At 40.3% G+C, this 18,958-nt stretch overlaps 1 protein-coding gene across 9 annotated transcripts in view; it reads right to left on the reverse strand.

Annotated features, from left to right (window-relative positions):
- Window positions 1-718: 718 nt before the first annotated feature.
- KLHL23 (kelch like family member 23) overlaps window positions 719-18,958 on the reverse strand; it is a 41,669-nt gene continuing 23,429 nt past the window's right edge. For all 9 annotated transcript variants that reach the window (XM_019923060.2, XM_073807598.1, XM_019923059.2 and 6 more), the window contains 3 exons: window positions 16,979-18,193; window positions 13,487-13,639; window positions 719-2,856 (listed from right to left, as the gene is read on the reverse strand). In XM_019923060.2, coding sequence (XP_019778619.1) covers window positions 2,546-2,856; window positions 13,487-13,639; window positions 16,979-18,193 — 1,679 coding nt within the window. In that variant the 3' untranslated portion in view covers window positions 719-2,545. The remainder of the gene's footprint in view (window positions 2,857-13,486; window positions 13,640-16,978; window positions 18,194-18,958) is intronic.

Consider the following 18,958-nt stretch of genomic DNA (forward strand, 5'->3'; position numbering starts at 1 on the left):
TAGCTAAAAACTAAAAATAAGACTTCTGAGAAACAGCAACTTTCAAAATGTGGACACTTGGAGTCCTCTTAATTAAGTCATACTTAAAATCATCTCCACAACTTTAATTATTTTGTAAAATAGTGTTTGCCCTCCCAAAGCAATGGCCTGCATTTAATTATAGTAAAATATTTTTCATTCATACAACAGTGATTTGGAACTTGGAATAATTCTGACCGAAATGTTTACCTTTCTTAATTCTTTCTTGTGTGCATATATCAAGAACAAAGAAAGAATTTTATAGAAAATAGGAGCTGGAAATTAAATGCCTGAGATCACAAACTATTTTCAAGATCCTTAAGAATAAGATGGGATCCATGATCTCAAAATTAGCCAAGAGACGTAACATGCATATATAAATGTTAAATTCTTTAAATGTGACAATGAAAGTTTTACTGTGGCTGAAACAGGAAAGAATTTCCAGAGGCTGGACTTTATAGGACCTAGATAAGCAGAAAGGAGGCAAAAGTGATTCCAATTGTTCTCATCCATTCATAAAAGAGATCTCTAAAGCCCTACTGGATAACATATTACTGGTTCAGCATTAAATGCAAATGTTCTTGAGAGCAATAAAATATTCTGTAATTCAAGTACAGACTGAAATACTCTGTAATTCAGTTGCTTCACTAATTCAGAAACTCAATTGTTCTTCAATTCAACTGGCCCAAATTCAAGCAGCTTTACCACGTATGCAATGATTTATTTATTTTTATTGAAAATACAAAGTAATATTAAAGGAAAACATTTAAATAATTTAAAAATCATTCCATATCCCCCTACACTAACACAATGAATTTTACTTCTGCATATTACTTTCCACATGCATAAAGGTTTTACAGACACAATGACAGTGTTCATACCATTTTATATTGTGCTTATTTTACTTACCATATCACAGACATGCCCATGTTTCTACAGTCTTCCAAACAATTTTTTTAATGGCAGTATAAGGCTTCACTCTTTTTATTAGCCCACTTTCTTCTTTGCCATTTAGATTATTTCCAATTTTTCGCTATTGTAAATAATGCAGACATAAACAACCTCATGCATTTACCTTTTTGTTTGTTTGTTTTGTTTGTATGTTATTCTTTAGGTTACAAATCAAGGAGTAGAATTTATGAGGAAAAAATATGTCATTTTTATGGCTTTCTATGTAATGCCATATTGTGTTCCCAAAGCGTTGTATCTGTTTAAAATGCCTTCTTAAACGAATGTATTAAACAGGTTCTTTCTAAAATTTAAAAATAACTCAGAAAAATTAGGTAGTTTTACACTTACATACTTAAAGTTAAAAATAATTATTGTCTCTTAAAAAATGAAGAGTGTGGGTAGATGATCTAACAGATTACTAAAAGTTTAGATGAGTTAACTTAAGCTACGCTTCTTAACTTTTGTCAAGTTACGGCACACATGGAAAGTGATATGGTAGGCACACTGGAGAAAATGAACAAAGATGTTTCTGGCCCTGAAGCTTCAGCTACCCAGGCCACCTCTGGCTACTCCAAGAGCTGTGGGGATCCATATCTAGGCACATCTGTCACCCAAAGAGCCAGTGTACATGGGAAGGGAAGTTCTAACTGAGGTTAGGTGACTCAGTCCAAGTCACAAAATCTAGTTAATGGAAAATGAATTCAAATTTCTTCTCATCAATGTATTTTCTACTGTATCACAATGTTCTACATGCTTTCTGGCTCTAAATTTCAATTTCACATGCAGACAAGTACCTATACTTATGAATAAAGAGGATTTTCTGATATGCTTAAAGACACCTAAACTAGCAATTTATATCAAAGCTGAAAGTTAAAAATAGCTCTTAGGATCAACAAATATTCAACTCTTTCCTCTGCAATTTTTCAGATTTTCCATTCTTTTAAATTTAGTTTGTAAACTCTGAATAGTAATACTCTTTTGCACAACATCTTGTATATCTCTGGTAGTCAGTAAATAAAGAATCATAACTATAAATAATATACACTACAAAGGAAAAACACTAGACTTAAGTCCATTCTAAATAATTCTAAAGGTAAAAAAAGATTTTTAAGCATTGATTTTGTAGAGGTAGAGAATATTCCCTCTTTATATTTCAAATTCCTTGTTAGCTAAATGGAACTTTAATGTACACTATTACATTACATTAATGTACACTATTACACTGTCATAAGAAATATTTCACTCCACAGAATGATTTTGACCTACACCCAGTGTTGATGCTACCAGGAGATAAAAATTCACTGCAAAGACGTTTCACCTTTTACCAAGTGTCCAGTGTTCCAGATCACCTTTGATGAGCAGAGATTAAAGGTAGTAACCCCACTGATTCAACTGTAAATATACATAAGATGTTTCTTGACCATTAATCACAGGGTTGGGGTGTAGAGTGGGGGTTAGGCATGAGAATTTACCTAACGTGTGCCAGGCCACAATAACAAGTAAGACACTCCAAACCCTACATTCTTTTTCACTACACCCTGAAACAGTGATTACTTGGTCATTTCTATGGACTTAATCAAACATTATACACACAAACACACCCGTGGGACCGCATGGCACTTGGAAGATTACCCACGATTTCCCACTTATTAAGATCTGGATCATATTTCTCAATGCTCTGAAGATATGTCCCCTTTGAGTAGGAATACCCCCCAGTGACATAAATACATCCATTCATGATGACGGCACCACACTCCATCCTCCTTTCCATCATGGGAGCGATCTCTCTCCATTCATTCTGTTCAGGGTCATAGCATTCTGTGATTGTAGTTTGTCCACCAACTAGATAGAGCTTATTTTCAAATGGAACTGAACACAATCCATATTCTATTAAAAAGAAAAAAGCATATTTCTATTAGGATAACAAGCAAAAGAGATACCTTAGGGTGGTGATATAATAATGCTTTACAATTTAGCATACAAAAATAGAGTAGTTGTGACATTCTGCTTCCAGCACACACTACCACAACACGGAGCCTTAAAATCCACTCCCAATCACCAGATTCAGATTACCTATTCCTGCCACTGTCTTTCAGGTTATCCCTAAACTGGCTTTGCAGGATGCCGGGAGGAACTCATCCTCTGACCACTACCCTTCCGGGAACTTCCCAGCACAGGCACCTTTTTCTCTATGCCTATGTGTAAAAGGTGGTAGCAGCAGAGTCCCTCTGCCATGAAGACGTCCCAGGTAACTGGTGTAGGGTCCTTCAGGTCTTAGCAGCTAACCCTGTACAGTATCTGCTGCCACAGGCGCTTGCCTCTCTCATACTGCCGGTCAAGTTAAAGACACAAGAAGTTAGAGAAATATAAGCCAGTTTAGTGGGGAACTACAGTCTGTGACCTTAAGAAGCTGTGGAAGGTGCTCAAAGGCCGGGGCTGCCGTGTGAGGTCTGCGTCCTGGGGCTGGGAGTCCACCTCTTGGGGGTCAGCTTTCCAGGCCATTTAAATTTTTTTCCATTTTATCTCCCCCTCCACATCCAAACCTGCTGGCTCTTCAAGGCACCAGGATCTTTGGCAACTTCTCTTCCTCTCCCTTCTTCCCAGGGCTGTGACTAGGGTAAGGCAAGTGAGGTGCCCAGAGCACAAAACAGGAGGAGACTCTTCCACCTTCCAAGCAACTCCTTCGGTTCTGTGCCTCAAGGGCACAGGTCACTTGCCTGACCCTAGTCCCAGCCCTGTTTCTTCCACGCCCTCAGTTCTAATATCGCTCTCAGCCTGTGAGTTCTTTCTCTGGAAGTATCAACCATTAGATTACACTTAAATACTTCTAGCTGCAGACCTGAAGAAAGTGCAGGAGTTGTCAGTGGCACTAATACTATGGCGAATAAATGAAGATTTAGCTTGCCATTGCTGAGCTGTTCCATCTGTCTGGAACACCTTCTTTTCCCAGGTCCTTGCACAGCTACCTTCTCCATGTCATTCAGGTCTCATCTTACTCTCACCTCCTCAGAGGGCCTTCCCAGATCACCCAACCTGAAGGAGCTGGTCAGGCATCTCTACCACATCACCCTCTTTTAATTCTCTCTGTAGCTCTTCTCATAATCTGACGTGGTTCCTGTTTAGTCTCTCTCTTCCTTCTGACAGTACAGGAACTGTGTCCTGCCCACCACTCCACTCCCAACTGAAGGATGGCAAGTGTCTGGCATCTTGTAAGGACTCAATAAAAGTTTGTTGAATCAATGAATGAATTGTACCTTGTACCCTCTGTGCCCAAATATGCGCTCCCATTACTTCGTGGAAGAAAAGCTTATAAGGCCTTCTTTAGAAAGAAAGAATGTACAATCAGAAATGTGATTTCCCCTTTAAGTAGGGAAGACAAATTCTTATCAGTAAAGTTCTTACTATTTAGGTTTCAAAGCCTAAGGAAAAGTCTGAGAAGACTGGTATTTCTGCTTTGAGTCCCCATATTGTTGTTCTCTGGTTTCTGACATCCAAGAAAAAAAGTATTATCCTACCTCTGAAAACCCATTTATTACCTTTCAGTTATACACATGCAGAATTTTTATAGGATTTAGTTGTTTTTGAGTACTTGTGACACATTGTTTGTATAAATTATGAGTCATTCTGTCAAATGGTTGTTGTGAAAATTAATGATGATTCAAAAACATCAGTTGATATAATGATTCAACAATGAGCTTATTAAGCTTTTAACTTATTCAAATCTCACAAAAAAATCCTCAATTTGCAACTCTTATGTTAAGAGAAGTATCTCAATCTTTATATAGCAGTAAAAATATTTAAAATAAAGTGACTCCTGGGCTCTCTATTCTGTTCCATTGATCTACATGTCTGTTTTTGTGCCAGTACCATACTGTTTTTTTTGTTTGTTTGTTTTGTTTTGTTTTTTTGTTATATGCGGGCCTCTCACTGTTGTGGCCTCTCCCATTGCGGAGCACAGGCCCCGGACGTGCAGGCTCAGCGGCCAAGGCTCACGGGCCCAGCCACTCCGCGGCATGTGGGATCCTCCCAGACCGGGGCACAAACCCGTGTACCCTGCATCGGCAGGCAGACTCTCAACCACTGCACCACCAAGGAAGCCCTACCATTACTGTTTTGATTACAGTAGTTGTGTAGTATAGTCTGAAGTCAGCAATTCCTCCAGCTCTGTTCTTCTTTTTCAAGACTGTTTTGGCTATTTGGGGTCTTCTGTGCTTCCACACAAATTTTAAAATTATTTTTTCTAGTTCTGTGAAAAATACCCTTGGTATTTTATTAATTAATTAATTAATTAATTAATTTTATTTATTTTTGGCTGCGTTGGGTCTTCGTTGCTGAGTGCGGGCTTTCTCTAGTGGTGAGTGGGGGCTACTCTTCGTTGTGGTGCGCAGGCTTCTTCTTGTGGTGGCTTCTCTTGTTGCAGAGCACAGGCTATAGGGCACTTCAGTAGTTGCGGCACACAGGCTCAGTAGTTGTGGCTTGCGGGCTCTAGAGTGCAGGCTCAGTAGTTGTGACACACAGGTTTAGCTGCTCCACGGCATGTGGGATCTTCCCGGACCAGGGCTCGAACCCGTGTCTCCTGCATTGGCAGGCAGATTCTTAACCACTGCACCACCAGGGAAGCCCTACCCTTGGTGTTTTGATAGGGATTGCACTGAACCTGTAGATTGCCTTAGGGTAGTGTGGTCATTTTAACAATATTAATTCTTCCAATCCATGAACACAGTATGTCTTTCCATCTGTTTATAGCATCTTCAATTTCTTTCATCAGTGTCTTACAGTTTTCCAGGCACAGGTCTTTACCTCCTTAGGAAGGTTTAGTCCCAGGTATTTTATTCTTTTTGATGCAATGGTAAATGGGATTGTTTCTTTAATTTCTCTTTCTGATAGTTCATTGTTAGCATATAGAAATCCAACAGATTTCTGTATATTAATGCTGTATCCTCATGATCAATTAATCTATGACAAAGGAGGCAAAAATATACAATGGAGAAAAGACAGTCTCTTCAACAAGTGGTGCTGGGAAACCTAGACAGCTACATGGGAAAGAATGAAATTAGAACATTGCTTCACACCATATATAAAAATAAACTCAAAATGGATTAAAGACCTAAATGTAAGCCCAGATACTATAAAACTCTTAGAGGAAAAGACAGGCAGAACACTCTTTGACATAAACAGCAGCAAGATCTTTTTCGATCCACCACTTAGAGTAATGAGAATAAAAAACAAAAATAAACAAATGGGACCTAATGAAACTTAAAAGCATTTGCACAGCAAAGGAAACCATAAACAAGACTAAAAGACAACCCTCAGAATCAGAGAAGATATTTGCAAATGAAGCAACTGACAAAGGATCAATCTCCAAAATATACAAACAGCTCATGCAGCTCAATATCAAAAACAACAACCCAATCAAAAAATGGGCAGAAGACCTAAATAGACATTTCTCTAAAGAAGACATATAAATCGCCAACAAATACATGAAAAGATGCTCAACATCCCTAATCATTAGAGAAATGCAAATCAAAACTACAATGAGGTATCACCTCACACTGGTCAGAATGGCCATCATCAAAAAATCTAGAAACAATAAATGCTGGAGAGGGTGTGGAGAAAAGAGAACCCTCTTGCACTGTTGGTGGGAATGTAAATTGATACAGCCACTATGGACAACAGTATGGAGGTTCCTTAGAAAACTAAAAATAGAACTACCATATGACCCTGCGATCCCACTACTGGACATATACCCAGAGAAAACCATAATTCAAAAAGACACATGCACCCCAATGTACACTGCAGCACTATTTACAATAGCCGGGACATGGAAGCAACCTAAATGTCCATCAACAGAGGAATGGATAAAGAATATATGGTATGTATATACAATGGAATATTAGCCATAAAAAAGAACAAAATAATTCATTTGCAGCAACATGGATGGACCTAGAGATTGTCATACTGAGTGAAGTCAGAGAATGATGAATATTATATGATATTGCTTATATATAGAATCTTAAAAAAGGGTACAAATGAACTTATCTACAAAACAGAAATAGAGTTACAGAGTAGAACACAAACTTATGGTTACCGAGGGTAAGAGGGGGAGGGATAAATTGGGATATTGGGATTAACATATACACATTACTATGTGTAAAACAGATAACTAATAAGACCTACTAAATAGCATAGGGAACTCTACTCAATGCTCTGTAATGGCCTATATGGGAAAAGAATCTAAAAAAGAGTGGATATATGTATATGTATCTGATTCACTTTGCTGTACACCTGAAACTAACACAACATTGTAAATCAACTATACTCCAATAAATAAATAATTTTTTAAAAAATGATAAAGCAAAAAAACCCCAGATGAACAGATAAAAAAGATGTGATATATATATATAATACGCGCGCACACACACACACACACACACACACACACACACACACACACACACTGGAATACAACTCAGCCATAAAAAAGAAATTTTGCCATTTGCAACAACATGGATGGACTTGGAGGGTATTATGCTAAGTGAAATAAGTCAGACAGAGAAAGACAAATACTGCATGGGATCACTTATATGTGGAATCTAAAAAATAAAACAAGCTAGTTAATATAACAAAAAAGAAATAGACTCACAGATATAGAGGACAAGCTAGTGGTTACCAGTGGGGAGAGGGAAGCGGAGGAGGGGCAAGATAGGGGTAGGGGATTAAGAAGTACAAACTATTATGTATAAAATGAATAGGCTACAAGGATATATTGTACAACACAGGGAATATAGCCAATACTTTATAATAACTATAGAGTATAAAAAATTTTAACTATAAAAAAATTTAAAAATTATAAACCACTATGCTGTACCCCTAAAACTTATATAATATTTTACATAAACTATATCTAAATTTTTTAAAAGTATAAAAATAAATAAAGTGGGCTTCTCTGGTGGCACAGTGGTTAAGAATCCGCCTGCCAATGCAGGGGACACAGGTTCCATCCCTGGTCCAGGAACATACCACATGCTGTGGGGCAACTAAGCCCGCAAGCCACAACTACTGAGCCCGCGTGCCACAACTACTAAGCCCACATGCCTACAGCCCGTGCTCCACAGAAAGAGACGCCACTGCAACGACAAGCCCGCGCAGTGCAATGAAGAGCAGCCCCTGCTCACCACAACTAGAGAAAGCCTGTATGCAGCAATGAAGAACCAACGTACCCATAAACAAACAAACGAACAGATAAATAAATAAATTCCCGGTAGTTCTTCCCCTGTTACCCAAATGCAACATAATGTTCTGTTATAGTTGATGGAAACTTCCTCAGCTATAACTGCCTTTTTTCTTGTTGGTCACTCTATGAAGCTACTGATGCTAAGGGACTGTGTCTTGTTTATTGAGCTCCTAGCACTGTCCATAGCAAGCAGGAAGCACTCAGCAAATATATGTTGGACAAATGAATGAATGAACAATTTCAAACCAAGTAGGAGGAATAGCACCATCTGTCATGGCTCAAAAGAGTTTACACACAAATATGCACTATAAATACATGGCAGTCTGTATTCAGTGTTACATGAGTGATAGGAACAAAGCCATGCAGGGATTCAGAGACAACCACAATATTTTCAGGTATTCAATATCCATTGAAATACTTTAAGATTTTTACCTAAGATTTTTTTCTCACTGAAAAGACCTGTAAAGCTTATCTAATCTAACTTCCTTATTTTGCTAGAAAGTAAGACCCAAGAGCTTAAGCTGCTGCCCAAGATTACACAAGTAAATAAATAGCAAAGCCAGGAGAGAACGTTGTTCCCACTGGACACAGCTCTCCACGGATTTTCCCTCTCTATCACTTACTGCTTCTCCCGGGTTCTTCATTCACTCTTCTTCCTCAGCTCATCCTTTAACTAATGCTGTTTCCCAAGATTCTGCTCACTACTGTGTTGTTGGTCCCAATCTCCCAAGGCATCTCATTCACCTCCACACATAGTCATCATCTCTAAGCAAACAATTCACAGATCTCTGTATTTAGCTGCATTCTTCCTCCTGAGCTGCAGAACCACACTTCCCATCGCTTGCTGGACGGCTCTTCTGAGTTATCTAACTGGTCCTTGACATTTCACTACAAAACTGAGTTCATCATCTCTCCTCTTCTCCCCTCCCACTGGTTGCTACTTCAATGCTCCTAGTCAATCAGCCAGAGAGCCTAGAATGACTGTCAATTCCTTTCTTGTCCTCATCACCAATGTCCAATCACCCAAGGGGGCAATCACTACCATTCAATCAATGGTGAATCTGTAACATTCCTCGCACCTGCCTGTTTTCTACTCCTACCACTTCAGGCTTTCAGTATTTCTCACCTGGTTTATTACAATAGCTTTAGAAGATCTCCCTGCCATCTTTCTCCCAGTCTATTCTCAAAGGAGTTCTTTTCTTGAAGCTAGAACTGATCACGCATCATTCTCTTGCTCTGAAAACTTTAAGCTCTCTATTTTAAAATTCTCCAGGCTGCCATTCAAAGCCCTCCATGACATGCTCTTCAACTGAACTCTCCTATCCAGTCTATCATCCTACCCTCTTGCATCTCATTAATATACTTTTACTCCCAGGAACTGGAATGAACCTGGAAACTTCCCTTCAGCCTTCCTTCACTGGCTAACTTTCTGCCAGAGCGCTCTTCCTCAAAAACTACCTTCCTTAATTGTAGCTATTCCTTAAGGCCCAAATCATAACAGCCTACGCCTGGAAGCCTTCTAAGATTGTCAGGGTCCCCTTAATTAGACTGAAGCTCTCTCTACCCTCAATTTCAGTAGCACTTATTTGTAAGACTGTCTTGTATTCCTGTTATGTATGTGTATTTACTACTAGATACTGAGTTCCTCTGGCAGGAAAATTAATCATCTTTGATAGAATGGTATCTTTCCCAAGGTAAGGTCTCAATAAATGTTATCTTGAATTTAATGGGATTATAGTCCCCTGTTTTTCAACTATAGAAAGCAACCACCCTTAAAAGCATTAAGAAAAAGATAACATTTAGATTATCTTTTTAAAATAACAGTTAAAAAAGTAAATAAAAATAAAAATAACAGTAGTCATTTCTTTGTGGTCTAAGCTACGTATCTATAAGGTAGACTCAAGACTGACATTTACATTCTTCAGGAGGTGCTCCTAAAATGCATAAGAGGCATAACTTGCTATAATTCAGAGGATGTAGGTCTAAATGCCTTCCAGGGCCAAGGAGATAACAGACTATCTGAATGAACCGGGCTAGGGGTAAGAAAAACAGCAGCACAGGCCTCCCAAGTCTATGATGTGATGAGAATGGAAGAGACTGTGGTGAAATGGAGCATATAAGCCTCATCTAAAGGGAACAGCCACTACTTGGCACCAATAATTGTTGCCAGGAAGGAATATGATCCAAGGTTGCCAGATCTTGCAATTTTTCTAAAGGCCAGAAATCATGATTTTTATTTGAAATCTCCTGAATTTTAAATATTGGTAACAAGCCAGTTAAAAAATATTTTGAACACTGTGAGAGCCAAATAGAAGATACCACGTAGGGTGCTAATTTGATAACTTCGTTTCTCACATTATGTCAGGAAAATGTCCAATGTGAATCAAAATGCTCTATATGGAATCCTAATACTCATTTCTAGTTGATTTTTTGATTTGCCATGGCTTTACGTACTTTGGCTTAAGTCTCACTACCTTTTAAACTCTCTTTCAAGCAGTTAACAAGCTATACCCAATTTAAGTATGAGACCTTCATTTCTATATTTACTTTTAAATTAATTAATTTACTAATTTTAGTTTTGGCCGCGTTGGGTCTTCATTGCTATGCACCAGCTTTCTCTAGTTGCAGTGAGTGTGGGCTTCTCTTGTTGCAGAGCACGGGCTCTAAGCGCGCGGGCTTCAGTAGTTGTGGCTTGTGGGCTCTTGAGCACAGGCTTAGTAGCTGTGGCGCACGGGCTTAGTTGCTCCGCGGCATGTGGGATCTTCCCAGGCCAGGGATCAAACCCGTGTCCCCTGCATTGGCAGGCGGATTCTTAACCACTGAGCCACCACAGAAGTCCCTCGAGACATTTATTTTTAAAGGAATCTCTTTATGAAATATAAATTAAGTTTGTAATGTAAACAACTGCCCTCTGATTTGTTAATCTGACTTTTCATATGTTAGATTTTCTTTGTAAAGATAAGTCAGAGAAGTATCTAACTCATAAGGTTAACATGAGGATCAAATGAAGTAACAGTGTAGGTGTTAAGAGCATGAGCTCCCAGCCAGACTGCCTGGACTTGAATCTCACAACAAACCCTAGCTAGCTGACCTCGGGCAATATAGTCACTCTCTGTGTGCCTCAGTGACCTATAAAATAGTAGCAGTACCTAGCTCACAGGATTGCTGTGAGGTTTCAAAGGATTAATACAGATAAAAGTATTGGAATAGTTAGTGCCTGGTACATACTTATTGAATAAATGTTAGCTATTACAGGCATACCTTGACGATATCGCAGGTTGGGTTGCAGAGCACGGTAATAAAGTGAATATCACAGTAAAGCATCACACAAATTTTTTGGTTTTCCAGGGCATATAAAAGTTATGTTTATACTATACTGTAGTCTATTAAGTGTGCAACAGCATATTTTTATGTCTAAAAAAACAGTGAATATACCTTAATTTCAAAATATTTTATTGCTAAAAAATGCCAATTCAATTACAATAGAACATCAAAGATCACTGATCACAGATTACAATAACAAATTTAATAATAATGAAAAAGTTTGAAACACTGCAAGAATAACCAAAATGTGACAAGACACAAAGTGAGCAAATGCTGTTGGAAAAATGGCACCAATAGAATTCTCAAGGCACGGCTGCCACAAACCTTCAATTTGTAAAAAATGCAATATCTGCAAAGAACAATAAAGCGAAGCACAATAAAACAAGGTATGCCTGTACTCAGTATGACAGTTATTATTATTTTCTATTATAATTTCATTAGTTATCACAGAAAGTTGCGGGGAGTCTGGGATAATACATCTGAACTACTCGGAGACGAAAGTCTACCTCTAAGATGTCTTCAGAGCCAGGACAGCATATGGCTGAAGTCCCTCCTTGTGTAAGTCCTGTGGTATATGGAGACACAGCACCAGATTCAGGTGTGCTCCCCCTGAACCGTGAGATGACATATATGATGTATGGTGGAACCAGCTGCATTGGTCAAAAGTAGGAGAGCCTGTTCCCTTATGGACAGGCAGATCGCTTATCGGTCATAGCACAGGTCAATGCAATCAAACTGCCTGACTTTGAATCCTGATCCACCACTTCCAAACTGTGTGACCTTGGCAAAGCTACTTATCCTTTCTAAGCCTTTACAAATATGTAAAATAGGGGTAAACAATACTTACAGGATTGTAGTTAGAATTTAAGGTAATATTACATGCAAAGCACTCAGTCAGTACCTGACCTATGGAAAGTGCTCAAGGTTACCTATCATTATTACTCTCAGATGGTTCAAGCTCGTGAATTCCAACTATGCTCTCCAGTGACTCACACAGAAGCTGGATGCTATATGGAAAATGATTCAAAGTAGTATGGTGATATGGTGATATGAATCTTTCCTAATGAAAAAAACCTTAATCAGATGGCTTAGCCTTAACCAGGTAACTGTAACAGGTTTATCCTTCCCCCTGAGCTCTACCCAAAGAGACAAGTCAAAGAACAAAGGACACCACAGAAGGCAGGCCATTCTTTGTGGGTAGACAACTGTTAAGGCCAACACAGGGCCCTGCACATCACAGGAGTAAGTGTTTAATAGCTACTGAAACCCAGAAAGAACATGCTTCTAAAAAAAAAATCATTTCTTGCTGAACTGAATCAACAGGTATCCTTCCCAACTATTTCACAGACTAGTGGTTTTTAACTGTCAATAAAAATTGTGTTTTATACAATGCATGTAGTAAATGAAAGAAAGCATATAACTGAGGAATAGGAAACACAAAAAAAGAATCTCATTAAAACAATTTATGGGGCTTCCCTGGTGGCACAGTGGTTGAGAGTCTGCCTGCCGATGCAGGGGACGTGGGTTCGTGCCCTGGTCCGGGAAGATCCCACATGCCGCGGAGCAGCTGGGCCCGTGAACCATGGCCGCGGAGCCTGCGCGTCCAGAGCCTGCGCGTCCGGAGCCTGCGCTCCGCAGCGGGAGAGGCCACAGCAATGAGAGGCCCGCGTACCGCAAAAAAAAAAAAAATTTATGAAGAAACTAATTCTTTTAACCACACAGACTTAAAATATGTGTCATGTAAAGACATTAGGGAAAGTATTTGTAGATGTCATCTAGTTGGAATAGCTAATTGTGATTATTGTTAGATGAACATGTGAATATTTTGAGCCTTTAATTATACCCATGTGTAGCCTACTACAAATTTAGCACTTTCTACTTCCAGCCCATTTTTAGCCATCTCTTATGCTGATAAGATGCATCACAACATCATGTACTATTTGAGACAGTAATTGTTACCTGGATGTGGACTGGAGGTGATGAGGCTCCATTCATTGATATCTGAATTGTAGCTCTGGACCTTGTCATAGGTGCAGCTTCCTCTGTATCCGCAGTGGCCGCCAATGACGTAGATAACTTCATGTAAGACACAGGCAGTAGCGTTTCCCACGCCTGTGTGTTAATTAAAATCACATCTTCAGATTGCTCTTTCATTCGGTTTTGCAATGAATATTGGACTAAGATTATTATTGCTTTTGTTATTATTCACAGTAGATGCAAGGCATTGTGCTAGATGCTATGAAGGATAGAATAAAAAAAAAAAGGCTCCCTGCACCTTTTTTTAAAAGCGGTGAGACATTTACACAAATAATTAGAACACAGGGTAGAGAACGCCTATGAATGTTCAGAGCAAGGAGACACTGCTTTGACTAAGGGAATCATGGCAGGCAGTGGCAGAATTTGTCCTGGGCCTCAGTAGGTAGCCTTTGGCAGGCACAGGTGAGATGAAGCCATTCTAGGCAGAGGGAAAGGTGAGTGCTTATTGGACAATGTCACGTAGCTGAGTTTGATTCCCAGCACTTGGGCAGGGCAGGTGGCACACCTGGGGCTGTCGTGTGGGAATTAAAGCTGACGTGGTAAACTGAAGCCACACGGCAAAGGATCCTGATGCCCAACTAAGAAACATGGACTTAATTTAGCAGGACTTTTAAGGTTTTTCAAGAGAGGAAGGGGGGGACTACAGGAGTGGAAGGGCAAGAGTCAGAAAGAGCTAGGTATTGGCTCAGGTGCGAAGTACTGAGGGCCTGACTTTAGACTGGGCCTTGAGTCAGAGGGAAGGATACCAAGATATGAGACACCGGCAGAACAGATGGGCCTTGATGACTGACTGCGTCCAAGACAAACAAGACTCATTCTGAGGTCCTGAGCTTGGAAAACTGGGAAACACTGATGCCACAGAAAAATAAGGAAGAAATGGATTCAGCAGGGGAAGAAGACGTGAGGAAGAAAGATGAGGAGGCTCGTTTTAGTTGAAAATGTCAGTTTTAAGTCTTTCAACCAACTTTTTACTTAGCCTATTAGATGGGCCGGTGCAGTTCAATCTCCCTGTGCATTTCTACTCCAAAACAAGAGTGAGTTTATAAGCAGGGCAGTTATGATGAGGGGGAAAGAAAGTTAGGACTTTCTAAACAGCCGAGTATTTATTTCTTCTCTGTATACCCGTAAACTAAAAAAGGAAATGAATTTGAAATTTGACTCTGCCCAATTTAGGTGCTCATTACCAGGGAAAGCTCCTAGTTCACTTTATGGCTACCAAATAAAACAAACTGGGGAACATAGTGTTATCCTTTCTAGAGACAAATGGGAAACTTAAAGTTCAGCATGAGTCCACCCATCAGAACCAGTACTAGCAAAAAGTGCACATAACTGACAAAAGTGTTACCCTTCCCTGGGATGGTCAGATATAATCAGGAATCAAAACTTAAGTATAAAACTCTGGGGCTTCCCTGGTGGCGCAGTGGTTGAGAGTCCGCCTGCCGATGCAGGGGACACGGGTTCGTGCCCCAGTCCGGGAAGATCCCACACGCCGTGGAGCGGCTGGGCCCGTGAGCCATGGCCGCTGAGCCTGTGCGTCCGGAGCCTGTGCTCCACAACGGGAAAAACCACAACAGTGAGAGGCCTGCGTACCGCAAAAAAAAAAAAAAAAAAAAGTATAAAACTCTGGAATTTCAGACCCAGCTGGGGAATAGGGGAAGACTTCAGCATACGAGGGTCTTCCATTCCACTCAAGGCTAAGGCAAGAACACGTGTGGCCTTCTTTACAGTGGATACACCATTGCAGCATTTTCTTTTCAGAAAGCACTGTTTCGCACATGATTTAACAACATTTCAGTAAAGTAATACATTTCAATCCTCAAAGAAATATACTCTAAACTGAAGAACCACTGAAATTGTGATCTTATCATTAAGAAACAGAGGCAGAAATATATCCAGGTTTACAACAGCTGCTAAAATATTTGAAGTTTCCTTGCTTCTTTTGTAGGAAAGGAGTCAGGACATTAAGAGCCACCCTGGGGAGAGGACTGGGGGAATTAGTAAATTGGGGGGGTCAAGCTCTGGCAGAGTTAAAAACCAGAGCAGCTATTGCAGCAGGCATCAAGCCACCTTCTCCCAACCTGCCAACTACTTCGCAATCTTCGGACGTGCAGGAGAGCGGCTGTAATTGCATATGAAAGATATTTCTGCCCTGTCAAAGCTGACATGTTCTTCTATAAGATGTTCATGACTATAATGCCTAACACTTACTGAGTGCTTACTCTGTGCCAGGCACGGTTCTAAGCACTTCACATGAATAAACTCAATTAATCCTTTCAGAACTAAGCTATGTAATATTGTGACCCCCATTGTACAGATGGCAAAACTGGGGCACAGGGAGATTAAACCATTTGCCCAAGCTCACCAGCAAGTGAGGTGAAAGTCAGGATTTGGATCCAGGCAGTCTGACTTCAGAAGCAGCATGTCTGGTCACAAGGCCATTCTGCCTCTCAGGCTTCCTGTTCTCATCCAAGAATCACACCGGGTCAGATTCCCAGACCAGGTCAGATTCCCACACCCCCACTAGCATTAAAAAAGAAACAGAAAGGCCTGGGAAGAAACATCTGGAATAAAATGACTCAAATTTGGTAACAACGTACCAGTTTGTGTGCACCTCCCCAGCACCAATGAATAAATGTAATGAAATAAGTGAGATTCTAGCCTAACTTTTTTTACAGTGGGAGTGAAAGACAAGGCTAATCTAGTACCAAACACAGCAGAAAATACAGTGTTTATCAGACAGATGCTGAGATCCAATAGCCACTGTGTGGGCCACGTGTGGGAGGTAGGGGACCTTCCCCTCTCCTTTTCCCTCTAAGACAAGACTGGAATTCCAAAGAGCAGAGGTTGTTTGTCTCTAGTTTTTGAGAGAATGTAAGTTGTTACACCCTATAGGGACCAAACCTTTCAAGGTTTTAATGAAAGACCTTTTCAAAGACAGATGATCAGATGATGAGAGGAAAAAAAGCTGAATATTTAAAAGCAGAATCAAAAAGCTTCAATGTCAAGAGCAAGCAAAAAAATAGAAAATTAAACATGAATAAAACTACCCAGCTTTCTCTTTTCATTTAGCCTTTGATTTAAATATAAATTCTTAAGACTCAAAGCAAGATGTAGATTCAAAACAGCCTGTAGAATAAGAAGAATGAATTATACTGTTTTCTTATATAAATAATATTTCTTTTCTAGCCTGGGTAGCATACTCTGATCATATAACTCTCAGTCAAGTTGGGGACTGCTATACTATATTTTCACTTGGAACATTCTGTGTAACATTATTTGTATAAGCCACTATAGTTCCTAGGTAGCACTCCAAAGTGATAAATTCTTTTTAATGTTATCTGTGAGAGAACTGAGAGATCCTTGGCCTAACCTCAAACACCTAAAAATTACAGAATAAACACAATCTGCACTTACCTTTAATCATGTTTGCAATAGGAATCCATTTCTCTTTTAATGGATCATAGAACTCGGCCTCTTCTGCTGGAGCCCCTTTTCTGTAACCACCTAAAGCATAGACACAGCCACCCAAGGTGACTGCACAGTGGTAATACCTGGCATTGAGCATTGGCAAACCTTCTGTCCATTCATCACTTTCACTGTTATAGATCCACACTGTGTCAAGAGCTTCTATGTTATCCGTTCTGTAACCTCCAGTTACATAAATATTGGGTCCCAAACATGTAACACCATAGCTCTCCCTAGTGTAATCTGGTATTTCTGCTCCCTGGATCCAAACATTTGTCAAAGGATCCCATACGTGCACCTCTGATAAAGGATGCCAGTAATAGCCTCCAATGATATACATTGTGGCTGTGGACCTCTGAGAAATCTCTTTATGCATGGGATTCAAAGCATTGTATATGAGAGATCGGATCTTATTTTCGGTTAACAGGCAGCTTCTTTGAAGGCCCAAAGCTGTTTTTAAATACACTGGATCTATATCTATGTTGATATAGCTTAGTAGATTATACAGGCACTCAATTCGATTTTCTACATCATGAGCAGTCCACTTGATAACTGGCTCTATGACAGCTTCTTCTTTCCAAACACTGAGATTCTTTCTGGACAAGATAAAGAGAAACTTTTCAAGGCTTATTTCCAGAAATTCTTCTTGTTGCCATACTTCCTTAAACCTTGAGCATAGAATTCTTCGAGATTCCTTCTCTAGTTCTGGACACACGTGAAATTCTGCAAAGGAGTGCATTCCAATACAATTATCAATATCCAAGTGCCTTACCAAAAACTGCTCACATGCTTTCTTTACTGAAAGGAATTGTAGCAGATCTGCTGCTTCAAGCAGGCTTTGAACATTTCTTTTAGTTATCTCAATTTGGGACGTGTACGCATAATTTACAAGGCCTTCCAAGATATCATGTTGGATGCCAGAGATTTTAATTTTATTTTTAAATTTTTCTTTCATGTCAGCTGTGAACATTGCTTTAAAATAATTGCTGCAAGCAGCTAAAACAGCTCGGTGACAATGGAAGATTATGCCTGAAGGACACTGAAGGGTAATATCAGTAAATAATCCATCCAAGTAAAATGTTTTGAATGCATCCAGAAAATCCACTGGATGTGTCGAATCCTTGAAAAGGTAAATATAATCTTCTTGTCCTTTTAGAGCCATGGCTGCAATAAATATGAAACAATAAACGTGTTTTCAATTGTGCGCATTACCTCATAATCAATGCTAAATATTCCTGTCATTATAATGATTGATTAGCATCGAATATACAAAACTAGACTAAGTTCAGCACTCTGTCACAAATGCAAGATGTGGACACACTATTTCATAATTTATATGATGGTCAATTTCAATGCAGGGTAGCTCGGAGTCTGATATGAGGCCCCCGGATTGCTCAGGGGTCCTTTCGAGAAGAAATATTGATTTGCTACCCCATTCACCCAGTCTCCGAAATCTGCCCCGAGCTGCCGGTCCTACAGAGAGCCCCCACTTGGCAAACCAAGTGTCCAAGAGGTCACCCCACTCGAGGCTGGACCTTGGCCGTCTCGGCTCGGCCCCAACTCAACCTTTTCCCCGAGTTCCGTCTCCCTTACAAGTCGAATCGAGATGCCAGGAAAAGGGATGATCGAAATATAACTGGATAGAAGAAATCTCGGAAAAGGGAAATCCTGTGCCTTTCTGCTCAAGGAAGAACGGAAAGGAAAACGGCCGGACGGCGGCCCCTCCATCCGCGTGCCCCCTCCACGGCTGCCGCAGGGCTTTCCGCGCGCCGCGCGCCCGGCCCCCGGCCAGCGTTTCCGCCCGGAGACCGCCCCGCCCGGGGGCCTGGCATGGGGACTCGCCTCGAGGGCGCCGCGCGCTGCCGCCGGGTCGGGCGCCCGCGTCCCTCCACCTCGGGACGCCGCACAGGTGTGGGGAGGGCGCCGCTG

Source organism: Tursiops truncatus, chromosome 7, assembly GCF_011762595.2.
Source record: "Tursiops truncatus isolate mTurTru1 chromosome 7, mTurTru1.mat.Y, whole genome shotgun sequence".
Lineage (NCBI taxonomy): Eukaryota > Metazoa > Chordata > Mammalia > Artiodactyla > Delphinidae > Tursiops > Tursiops truncatus.